Source organism: Notolepis coatsorum (genome assembly GCF_963971535.1).
Source record: "Notolepis coatsorum genome assembly, chromosome: 7".
Classification (NCBI taxonomy): Eukaryota; Metazoa; Chordata; class Actinopteri; order Aulopiformes; family Paralepididae; genus Notolepis; species Notolepis coatsorum.
The window spans coordinates 70,581,981-70,595,479 of NC_140171.1; the positions used below are offsets into that span (position 1 = coordinate 70,581,981).

General features: G+C 43.3%; 1 protein-coding gene across 1 annotated transcript in view; it reads right to left on the bottom strand.

The window, feature by feature from the left end:
• Positions 1 to 13,499, bottom strand: part of lrba (LPS-responsive vesicle trafficking, beach and anchor containing) — a 622,382-nt gene that overhangs the window by 497,186 nt on the left and 111,697 nt on the right. The window contains 1 exon segment of the mRNA XM_084317903.1: positions 9,677 to 9,777. Coding sequence (XP_084174029.1) covers positions 9,677 to 9,777 — 101 coding nt within the window.

The window sequence follows — 13,499 nt, forward strand, 5'->3', positions numbered from 1 at the left end:
CAGACAGACAGGAATGATCACAATACCCCATTGGGTGTACTTAGTGAGCTGATGCAATTAATATCCATATGAATCTTGGGCTCTGAGGGTCTTTAGTGGTCTGGGGCCCCGATTACCCATAATGCCTGGTCAGTAAGGGCTTGTGTCCATAGCGGACGTTTTATGAGTTGTCAGCTCCTTTCTGTCATTCATTTCTGTGCTAGAGACACGACAGGCGCGCTCCTTTTCCCAGCGCCGCGCCTCGCGTTTTAGCGCTCTCGGCGGCGGCGTTTTTGGGCGGAGCGCTCCCATTGCATAAAGTTGAAACTAGTTCAACTTTTGGAAAGGAGCGCCGCTCATCAAGGTAACTCTTTTCGACCGACCAATCAACATCGAGGAAGTGGCTGAACCGCGGCAGTCGCGAGACTCAGGAAAACGCTCTGAGCTTTTTTTTTTGCTTTTCAAAGCGGTCCGCCTTGAGAAAAAAAAAAGTCCGCTATGGACACAAGCCCTAAGCCTGCCTTTTGATGACATTTTGTTAATTTTCATCTTTCATCATTATTAGAAAATAAAACAAGTTTCTCATAAGGAAACAGGGAGCGTCCAAGAAAAGAAAACTTGGCCAGTTTGAATTATGTTGGTCCGTTTATAAGATACATTGACATTATTACATTTATTCTCTCAAAGAAATGTTTGATTAAGGAACACAAATCTCATCACCAGAAGCATTGCTGAGGTCTTGTCATGAACACAAATTAACAATGATAATAAATAACCCTGGGTAACCACAGGTATAACCATAGATACAGAATAACAAATAGATAGGTCAGTATTATGGTTACACCCAGAGCCTTACCGATGATAATAATAATATTATTATTAGTAGTAGTAGTAGTAGTAGTAGTAGTAGTAGTAGTAGTAGTAGTAGTAGTATGTTATGTTTTGCCCTGGCAACAGAACAGAGTTAGAATGTAGCCTAGTTGTGGTGGGCATTCTAAATGTTGACTGCTCTGAAAGACAATTTTCTCTGCTCGTTCAATTTAAAATGTTCAAATTCTTGGAACTGTGACCGAAGATCCACCTCCTGGCCTCAACGGCCATCCCTCTCCCGCTCGTCATATACTTTTAAAGAAAGAAGGGGTCCGGGTCTGAACCACTTAAATATAAGTCTACTTCAGCACCAAAGATTTCATCATTTGAAAACGCTGGTCTCTAAGACATCTTGGTGTCTAAATCCTGGTTGCGATTGTGTGAGAGGGTTGTTATCCATGTAAAATCTTGCTTCTCTGTCACCGTTTTGAATGCTATTACTGTTCCAAAATGGTTCGAGTTCCTCCTACTGATTTGGGACCTCATAACTCATTCCATGTGACTGGAAACAATAGACCCCCATCTGCTGATGCTAGCTCTATAGACGAGATAGCAGACTTACTCCTAGTATCCTGACGGGGTGAGGTTAATCTTCATTGGTTGAGATGCGTCTAATTACCTTAAGGCACATTGTTTATATTAATAATATCGTCTCATCTCTGAAAGGCTGTAAAGTTCACCTTTATGCGAATGACACCGGCATCTATTGTATTGCTGATTCTATGAAACTAGCCACTGAGAACCTGCAACTCTATATACGATGCGCTTATTAGTCTGAAATTGGTGCTAAAGGCTAGTAAAACTAAATGTACAGTATGTTGTTCTCTAGAGCTATAGATATAGTTTACAATGACCTTTGTATATCTACATTGAAAGAGTCACAGGTTGATGATTCACTTTAAAATACCATGCAAGCGTTCTTGTTAATAAATTGTGGCAAAAGATTGGATTTCTATACAATGCTGATTTATTTTGCACATAACCTCACACATATCCCCAAGGCTCTAAACTGTTTTGCACACATTCATTTAGTTTGACATTTACGCAGAGTTAATGAGTTTGAATATCTCCTAGCGTGATGTCATCAAAGGACACTGAATCCTTGTGTTGTGTTAATTACAGCTCAATGAAATTATGTACATGAAAAATAGCGATCCCTATTGCCTCATCTCTTCCTTTTTTTTTTATCTACATAATTTCATTAAGCTGCAATTAACACAACAAAATTATTCAGTGCCCTCTGATTACATCACAGGAGGAGATATTAAAACTCATTAACTCAAATAATTCAAATAATGTGAATGTGTGCGAAACAGTTTAGAGCCTTGGGATATGTGTGAGATTATGTGCAAAAGAATTGTTGCTTTTCAGTGAAGTGCCCATTTAAGCCCTTAGACACCATATATCATTCAGACATCATATTTATCACCGGTGATAGTTATAATATTCACCATTGTGTCCTGTACAATAGGGTTGGGTGGTCCTCTCTGGCGGAGAGATGAGTTGCATTGGCATCCGTTTCTATATGAAGCTATAATTGGAGATTGTCCAAATGACATGACTTCATTATTGGAATGGACCTCTGGACCTATGGTACAGGAACAAGTGAGTGGCTATAGTTTATACCAAACTTGGTAGATCTGCCTTTGGTTGTGTCCATGGGTTGATTTAGAGCACTGGTGACCATGCAGGTCGCCACAATCTAATTATGTCTGTGGAAGACTCCGAGGAGAGTATGCATTTGGTCTCTATTGGCGTTCTCCATTGGAATCTGAGCTAGATGTAACTGTACACAGGGAGCGAAATTAACTTTTTGACTCACCGGCCAGTGGCGGGTAGATGGGAAGAATCTACCCGCCAAGCATATTTCTTACCTGCCAAATTTATTTTGATTAAAAAAAAATATATATATATATATTTTATATACATTTTTTTTTTAAATAAAATATATATTATATAATCATACTTGTAGTTGTATTATCTGCGAGACATCGCCACCACGCAATAAGTCAAAATGCTTGCTATCTGCAAACAGCTCCACTGTCTGTGTGTATACTTGAGTAGCCTCCAGCTCCAGCAAGGATTCTCTGGCCCTGCAGCTAGACCCTATATTGAGCTAGACCCTACATTCAGCATGCAAGGATTCTCCGGCGATGCAGCTGGACCCTATTGGTATAACGTTACGGTTCTTTTGTCAAATCACATTCAACATGCCCTCAGCTAGAATACACATTCAATCAATGTTATAAGCAGTGATGCCGGTAACGCGTTACTAAGTAACGCGTTATTGTAATCTGATTACTTTCCCCCGAAAATAGTAATCTAACGCGTTAATCTTTAAAAGCCAGTAATCTGATTGCAGTTACTTGTCCAAGTGGCTGTGCATTACTATTTCGTTACTATCTCATCATAAATTCATAATACAGGCGGAATGCAGTATTTTATTTCGTTTTCGACAGTCAAAAATACATTTTGAGCTGTTTTTCTTTTGGGAGTGACGTAGTGTGGCAGTGAAAGGGTTACACAAGAATGTGTCCCGCGGGCCGCGGCGTGACTGGACACTCTGTCTGTGAGTGACTCTGCCTTGGTCCAATCACATTCCCCATCCACAGTCTGCGAATCAGAGGCAGAGTAGGGCGGGTCTTCACAGCACGTCATGTGACATATGAGCCAATCGTGTGACAGCAGGGCTCCGTCGTCGGAGAATTCCAGTGTGAGTTTCTGTTCAGACTTCCATCCCAAAACGCTCGTCAGTCACTACTTCACGTTCATATGCGGAGGAAACAAAATACTGTCTACCGCTAAAAACAGCACATCCAATTGCATTGAAAGCATCTGGAATCACAACACTAGCCGACGCTTCGACTAGGTACAGGAGGAATCGGAGGCCAGCCAAACAGCAAAAGAGAGAGATAGTTTCTTTCCCTTTTGATTAATGTATATTTGATGGTGGCAGAGCAAAAGCTCTTATTTGCCAGATTTACAGTTAATTTACATGTTAAAGAGAGACGAATTGAAAATGGGGGACCCTGATGTAAACAAGACGAAAGTCTTTCTCTGGTCTGCATTCCCTTAACAATTGTATGTATTGAGCCGTACTGTACTGTACCCATTCTGCAATCTGTTAATAAAGTTTTCATTCATTCATTCATTCAGACTGATTGTATGTTTATAGAGAGACATTTATAAAAACAATTTAATAGTTACAGTTGATATAATTGAATAGTTCAGCCTGCATTTGTTAGATGTGAATGGATACACTGGTTTTGTAAAACCACTGGCTGGCTGCTCTAATGCTGTGAGCATCATAGACTGTTGCTTTACCATACTTGATGGTACAGAAGCTGAAGCACTAGTTTAACAATTTACGTTATGTGCAGAGAAACAAGTTAAAAACAATTTATGCACTTTCAATAAAGCGTTTAAAAAAAACGGTTGGGGGAACGACGACGACTTCGTAACCTAGTTACTTTCAAAGTAACTAAGTTACTCTGATAATCAAGTAATCAGTAAAGTAACTTGGATTACTTTTTAAAGGAGTAATCAATAATCAGTAATCGGATTACTTTTACAAGTAATCTGTGGCATCACTGGTTATAAGACATTGATATCAGGAGCTATCTGTAGCTACTGCTAGCCCGGTAGATAACGTTAAGACAATTTAGTTTACTGGGACAGATCGATCTAACGTGAGCTAGCTAACGCGAGCTAGCTAACGAGGGAACGGAGGTATTATGCACTCGAGTCGACTATTGCTGGAGCATTTGTTGATATCAGCAGCTATCAGTAGCTAGCCAGCTAGATACCGTTAGACAATGCCTCGTCATATGGCTCGCTGATAACAAACTATCATTACACATGGGCAAAACAGAGTCCATTCTCTTCGGTTCAAATAACAAACTCAGCAAGACCGACGGCTTCTCAGTTACAGTGGGTGACAATATTGTCACAAGGAAAGACGAAATTACCTACCTGGGTTCCATCCTAGAGGCAAATCTTTCCTGTGACAAAATGGCATCCAATGTAATAAAAAAAGTCAACCAACGAACTAGATTCTTGTACCGGATCTCCTCTCTGGTAAACAAGAATACCCTGAAGACTCTGGCAGGAGCACTCATTCAAGGGTACTACGACTATGCGTGCACCTCATGGTACCAAAGCACCTCAAAGGCGCTTAAAAAAAATTACAAACATCACAAAACAAACTGGTCAGACTACTACTTGACCTGAACCCCAGAACCCACCTCACCCCTGCCCACTTTGACAGCCTAGGATGGCTTAGAGTAGACGACAGAGTACAGCAACTTGCAATGGGCCTGGTCTACAAGATACACTATACGACCGGGGTACCCATGTACATGTCAAAATACTTCCCAAAGGTCAGTGAATACCACAACCACTACACCAGAGGAAGCTCAACAAATCATGTAAAACCCAGATTCGGCTCAAACAAGGGACTAAACACGTTTAGCAATTATGCCACAACAATGTGGAACGCCCTACCCAAAGCTGTAAAGGAATGTGAATCACTACACACATTCAAAACCGCTCTTAAAGAGCACCTACGGGAGGCTGCAATTCGAAACTGGCCACCGTAAATGCCCAAAACCCCCACCACCTCCTAATAGACAGTCTCCTCCCCACCGCATGTATATATTCCCTCCCCGCCGTATGTATATTTCTCTCCCACCCACCCACCCCCTCCTAGTGTACAGTCCCCTCCCCATCATATGTATATACTCTGTCAGGATCTAGGGGTAACAGTACTGTATATTTGAATACCGTTTGTGTCACAAATGTATCAGTACTAAATACCTATATGTCCCTATGCCATAAATGTCATGTATGTTGTGTATGTCATAAATGTCTATATGAATTGAAAATGGGGGACCCTGATGGAAACAAGACAAACGTCTTTCTCAGGTCTGCATCCCCTTAACAATTGTATGTATTGAGCCGTACTGTATTGTACCCATTCTGCAATCTGTTAAATAAAGTTTTCATTCATTCATTCATTCATTCATTCATTCATTCATTCATGTATTAAACTAAAAGTGAATAGTTGACTGGGTCATTGTTTAAACAGTAACGGTAGCTCATGGAGGTCCGCTCTTCTAGACTAGAGCAGACTGCCTGTGTTGACACGAGCACTGCGAGCAGAAGCCCTTGGCCAATAGTATCCCGCTGAAGGGCTGGGTGGATATGACTCGTTGCCACGTTTTTTTTCAAAATAAGAGTATCATACGAACCTAATTGTTGCTAACTGCCGGAGCCATCGATATTATGACTGGAGATGCGCTTGGGGTGGAAATGAGACCCGCACAGATTTTCAAAATAAGAGTATAGTTATGAACTTGATTGATTACACGCCACACGGCGGGCAGCCCTCTAAGTGTCAAGCGCCAAAGGTAAAAACTGAGCGCCCCTGGCGGGCGGCGGGCTTTAGTTTCGGTCCCTGACTGTACATCATAACCAGGTAGTGTTTCAGTCACTGTTGTGTTTTGAGGGGATGTACATAGATCACTTTGTATAGTTAATGTGAGAATCAAAAGTTGAGTGATCCATTCTTTTGAAAAAATAAATAAATAATAATTATATATACAGTATATATATACTTTTTTGTAAAATAAACGTAGTATTATCAGTCAAAATTATCATCTGTTTGAAAAAAAATGATTCTACCTGAAAATGTAATACATTCCCAATAATGTAATAAGGTATTACATTATCAGTCAAATAAAATATTACAATATCAGACAGGACATTTTATTACATTATTGATTAAGTTATTGCATTATTTGGAAATGATTACATTGTCGGGTGCTACTGTACATACTACATAAATGTGTGCGCTGCCCCACATACAGTAGACAGGCGCACATACACACACTCACACAAAGACACTGAAAACACTTTATGTTACTCTTCCAACCTACAGTATGCACAGTTCAAAACCATGAGCACTAACCACTGCCGTGTTGTAGGACTCGAGTCCAGGACTGATTTTCAGGACTCGTGACTCGACTTGGACTTGAGCACTGATGACTCGGACTTGGACTCGAGCATTGACTGCATTCGGACTCGGAAGGTGCAGACGAGAATTGATAATGTTAATTGATAAATACAGATATTTATTTTTTATTGTTTTTGTAATAGGCCTAATCATTTGGCATAAGATATTGATGGCTATATTAATACCATAACCTTATTTAATTTTGTGCAAGGGCAGACATGCGTGTTCCACCTACATGCAGATTCATGTCGATACCCTCATGTTCAGTACTTAATAAAGCCTAAAGGCCTAAAGAGACACCCCGAATCCTTGATGACTTGGACTTGGCCGGGTAATGGGGACTCGACTCTGGCTCTTCTTTGGTGACTCGGACTTGGACTCGAATACTGGGGACTCGAGACTCGACTCGGAATTTAGAGATTTTGAATACAACACTGAACAACTGTATATCAATCTGTAACCGTTTTAGGTGATTTTATTTGTTTTCTTTGTATCTTAATTTTTATCTCGTGGTGTTACTACTTTTGATTGATACTTTTGACAGAACTGTGTTTACTCGACTCAGTGCAAATGACTGGGACTCAGGTCTCAGGGACTGGGTGGTGAGACGTGTCTGAGACGCCGGTCTCTTCATCTCACTGTGTAGTCTGGTGGAGGCTGCTTCACACGGCCCCTCCAAAAATATGTTGCTCCATAAACCCGCTCAACTTTTGATATGGCATTTATATCTGATGTGAGGGATATAAAAAAAAATGTCATGAGTTATTGATGAGACAAGGGGGTGGGGGTGGGGATTGGGCATAATTTCTCTTTAACACTTTGAGTGCCGACGACGTGTATTGTCGTCTTATCATGCCCCCCGTTGAGTGCCGACGACGTGTATTGTCGTTTGATTTTTTTATTAGCGATCTGAATTCATATTTCATCAACCGAGTACAGCAGACCCTCTAGGAGCTCAGATGGGAAAATACTGCCCCCTATCGTCTATCCCTGTGTAACTGCAGCCCATTCGATTATACTGGGAGATCCCTGTGGGGGGAGCCTACTGGCTCCATTATGCTGGCGATGGATCTGATGATGAGGGAAGTGATTGCGAGTTGGAAAGCAGCGTGGAATATATATTTACAGCAGCCAATAATCAATCAATAAACGCGATTGATATTTGGAATGGCGATCAGGAATTGGAATAATCTTTTTGGAGAACATCTGATCTAAGGTAAGGAGTCTATGTTACCAGTTTTAGGATAATCAGAGCTGTATTCACTGAGATATCAGCATGTGCCGTGTGTGTGTGTGTGTGTGTGTGATGTTGAGGAAATGAGAATAGATTAGCGTGCATAAGTACACATATACTATCGATAATCTAGCGTTTATTTGAAAAGGATTCATAAATAGGCCGACAAATGACAACGTGTCTAGTGTATTCGAGAATATTCCAATAAATGCCGTTTATGGGGGAATCTTAAAATTTTCAGAAAATTTCCGAGAGAACGATAGCTTTTCGAAATGCTATAAAAAGGATATGAACCGATTAAAAAACAATCCGTTTGGACAATTTGACTGCAAACAAGTCATTGATAAGCGACGGGCAGATTAGACACAGCCATAATTTAAAACATAGATTATGCGTTTTTAACGCCAACATTGAAGTGGGTGGCGGCATTCAAGGGGGTAAAAAGGAAAACACGGCCGGCATCGAATGTGTTAACACTGGTGTAAACAACAGGACATCAGCCTGATATCGCTTAAAACATGTAAATAAAATGGTACATAATGTATGTTATGTTATAGCAATAAGTAATATATTTACGTATTCTATCGAAAATGTAAACATGTACATATTCAAATATTTTGAAATCTTTTAAATTCCCCTGCTGGGGATCAAACCCTAACCTTAACTCCATCTTGATGTCTTTATGTCTTCACTCAGGATCAGCTTCTCAATAACTTCTTCAATTTACTATCTTTAGTATTAGTTTTTCCTGCAGTTTATCAAATTGGTTTTATTGTTTTGTCTTTAGTCTTTGTTTAGGGACTGTTGTAGTATTACTAGTAGTAGTAGTAGTATTACTAGTAGTATTACTAGTAGTAGTAGTAGTAGTAGTAGTAGTAGTAGTAGTAGTAGTAGTAGTAGCAGCAGTAGTAGTAGTAGTGCACAAAGCACATTGGGGAATTAGTAATGACTTGTGTCAGTGTGACTGTGTGTATGTCGGTAACCACCATAACTTGTGCATTTCCAAAATTGGTCAGAGATTGATGACGCAGACTACGGTCACATTTTGTGCCATTGGTGTGTAATGGTAGTTCTAAGGACCAAGATAGGGACCCACAACAAGATTCCAAACTGAGAGGTGCTAGATGGGACTGGAGCAAGGTTGTCTTCTCAGTCTACTGACAGGTGGGAGGGTTTACAGGTTGACATGTGCAGTAGCAGCGCTGGCAGTAGAACCCTCTGACTACCATTATGCTCGTTATATAATCTATGATCATATCTTAGGCCGGGGAAATAATTATAATAAATAAATAATAACAAATTAATTAATTATTCATTTTAAAAAGGCATTGGAAAAAGATTATCAAGACTGGACAAACAGCCTTGATGAGATCTCACAGTACAACTCATCAATAATGCATCCATACTCTAGATCTGAGAAGACCTCTCTACGACAGCAGTGTGTGTGTGTGTGTGTGTGTGTGTGTGTGTGTGTGTGTGTGTGTGTGTGTTTGTGTGTGTGTGTGGAGCTGTTTAAGTGTTGCTACAGTAGCACATTCCTCATGCCGCTACCAGACAAACATGGCCGGGGGGGGACTTACCCACTGGCCTTTCTCTCCTTGCAGTTTGCTGAAGAACAACTTCAGCTCCTTCACGGTGATGCTGTAGCTGGCCAGCACGCCCAGCATGTCCACCAGCAGGTCTGGGGAGAGGTGGACCCACACACACACACACACACACACAGAACAGGAGGTCAGAGCATATTCACATAGAGGTTCGACCTCACCAACAGAGCCAACAGGCCAACATGTGGAGCTGAACACTGACACCACACTCCTCCCAGATATACATACATACATACTGTAACTGAGGGGTACAATTCCCTGACTGTATTGATAAGTATGGTATCATTAAACCACTACCGCTTTATGTACTTTAATTACTGGCCATACAGTACATGATATATAAATATGATGAACACTTCCCACAATGAATCGGTTCCACACAAAGTGGTAATTAAGTATTTATTGCAGCAAAAGGTACATAATATACTTCTCTATTTTACTTTGGATGCGCTTATAAGGCAAAGGAATGTGCGTAGGCAAATCAATAATGAATGTCCATTCTCTGGTTACGCAGGAGGTAATTATACAACCTGAATCTTAGGGAATTATATCTATGGTACACTAGTAATATATAGCGGGAGATACTGGAAGGGTCCCCCCGGTTGTAAGCCAGCAGGGGTAGAGGATCTGTCGGTAGTAGAGAGTCTGGTCAACGATGACTAAGGAGACTCCAAGTACAGGAGACTGTGCAATAGTCTCTTGATCCACAGACGAATACAGCTGTTCTCCGTAGACTGTAGCTCGACAGTGAAGAAAGCTAGCCGGCCTCAGGCTCTCTGAGGCGCAGACTCGACGTGGCTCCTCACAGGGTAAATCCCACACGTGTAGGCGTCGGCGATTCTCCGCTCCATAAATCACAGGACCAAAACAAATATAATCCAGCCGCAAAGGGCTATGTAGTCGTCGGGTAGATTAATCCAGTGTACATGTCCACACGGTTCTCGTCTAGGTCTCCTCGGGTGAAAGCGCCATGAAAGCAGCCCAGCCTGGATAAGCACTCTAGCTGGTACGAGGAAGCGTTGGTGATGCTGGTCACTGTAGAACTTTAGCCGCACGATATACTATACACAAATAGACTATTACTGACTTAATAGAAATATGTCGCACTCGACGGTATAGCGCCAAACTCGGACAATTCAGTTATTAATTCGCATGCGGTCTCAATGCTCTATTTGGGGCCAAACAGGCCATACTTCACCGCACGGAGTATCGTGGGTGAGGCTTCAACTTATTGGGTAACTCTACTTCTGTATTCACCTGCGCCATATTTATATGCACGGCGAACAATCTAGTGCCAACCTCATTTCTGTCTCGTATCCCTGGGCAAGGCCGGGCATGTACAGACATGTCTTGACGGTGGCCTTGAACCTGACTCTGGAGGCATGGCCCTGGCGCCTGTGGACCGCTGTCCAATAGGAGAATGAAATATTATGGTCTGTACTAGGCTAAAGGGATATTCCGTGTATATGTACAAGGAATATACAAGGGATATCAAACGATATACAAATACTATGCAATATATATCAATCAATAAATATATATATTCGGTTTAATCTGATCCTTTGTAACAGCCGCCTCCTAATTAGTCCCACCTAATTAGCTAAGCAGAGACAGATTAACCGCACTGTCCACTACTCAATGTCTGTTGTGAGGGGTCGGGCAGTTCACAAAGTCATGGGGTCATGGTCGTCATCGATAGTATCGGGGAGCCTTGGCAGTTCTATTAGCCTCGCCACGGGTCGGGTGTAGATCCGTCCTTGGACGAGCACTTCGGCTGCTCGGACCTTTCCGTCGGCACCGGTGATCACTTTGCTTACGCGGCCAGCCGGTCACATAGCTCGGGGTAGTGACTGGTCGATAATCATGACGACTGTTCCTTCTGTCAAATTGTCTCTCTCTTTTACCCATTTCTGGCGGGTCTGTAGAGACGGTAGATAGTGGAGTAGGAAGCTGTTCCAAAACTTGTCAGCCAATACTTGACTGTACCTCCACATTCTTCGGCCGTTCGCTTCTTCAGGCCTGTACATTGTCTGTGGTAGCGCGGGGTCCAGCCGCCCCATCAAGAGTGTGTTGGGGGTGACTGGGTCGACATCTGCTACATCACTTGAGACGTAACCGAGGGGCTTTGAGTTCAATACTCCCTCGATCTCCGTGAGGACTGTCATTAGGACTTCTTCCGCCACGGTCTGGGCCCCAAGCACGGCGTACAGGGCTGTCTTTATTGAACGTACTTCTCGTTCCCAAGTTCCACCGAAGTGAGGTGCGTTCGGGGGATTAAACTGGAAGTCAATCTGGGATGGAGCGAGGTGGGTCTTAAGTTCTGGGCCCATAGCTTGGAAGCTCTCTCTCAGCTCTCTTTCTCCGCCTTTGAAGTTTGTCCCGTGATCAGACAATAATATAGACGGTTTGCCTTTCCGCGATGTGAATCTTCGGAAGGCCATAAGGAATGAGTCTGTGCTCATGGTTGGAAGGAGTTCTATATGCATCGCTCGGGTGGTCATGCATTTGAATACAATACCCCACCGCTTCTCGGTTCCTCTTCCTTTCTTTATATACAGCGGGCCGAAACAGTCCATACCGGTGGAGTGAAAAGGCTTGTCGCCGAGTCGGAGGCGACAGGGAGGTAGGTCAGCCATCCGGGGTATACTGGGCTGTGCTCGCCACTTACGACAGTCTAGACAGGTTCGCTGGAAGCGCCGCACTGCTTCTCTCCCTTGCAGTATCCAATAACGACGTCTGATCTCCGCGAAGACTCTCTCTGCCCCGGCGTGATGCACATCCTCGTCGTATTTCTTTATGATCAGCTCTGTGACCTTGTGTCGGCTGTTTAAGACTATCGGGTACTTGACGTCATCCGGTAAGTCTGGAGCTCTCCGCAGACGACCACCCACTCTGATGAGACCATGGGCGTCGCTCTCGGGGGCTAGGTGGAGCAGTCTGCTGTCTGATGGGACGGGCTTTGCTCCCTGTAGACAGTCTAGCTCATCGGGGAACAAGTCTCTCTGGGCTCGTTGTAGTAGAAGAAGTTCTGCTTCTTCGTAGTCAGCTGCTGTAATGTCAGTAGTGAGCTGAACCTCTGGGTGGTGCCACAGGAATGTCTTTAGCTGCGCACTCTCTAGGGTGAGGCAATCGTCTATGTCGGGGTCTGTGGAGACGAGTGTGTTCAATCCACAGAACATAGATTTTTTGTTTTCGGCCTCCTCTTTACTCGCTTCCCGTGGGGTGGGTGTAGGCCACTCTTCTTCCGGGAGCTTGAGGAACTCTGGCCCGTCACTGTATAGGTTGTGACGGGTGAGGTCATCCAGGGACATTCCCCGGGTGATGACGTCAGCTGGGTTGTGTTTTGTGTCCACATACCTCCAGCTTGCTACTTCTGTTAAATCTTGGATCTCTGTGACTCTGACTCCCACGAAGACCTTGTATCTGCACGAATCAGACCGGATCCATGTGAGTACTGTCGTGGAGTCTGACCACAAGATTGTTCTTTGCACCGGAATGGTGAGTTCACGTTGGATTAACGTGGCGAGTTGCGCTCCTGCTAGGGCTGCGCAGAGCTCTAGACGCGGGATAGATTGTTGCTTTCGTGGGGCTATTCTTGAGCGAGCCAGGATGAAAGCAGTATGTATTTCTCCTCCCTCCTCTCGGGCACGCAAGTAGGCCACCGAACCGTAGGCTACTTCGGAGGCGTCGCTGAAGACGTGCAGGTCCATCTGGCACGTCTCCGGCCTCACTGTGGGTGGGAAGTAGCTGCGGCATATGTTGACACCTGGGAGTGAGCTGAGTTCCGTCTCCCACTCTC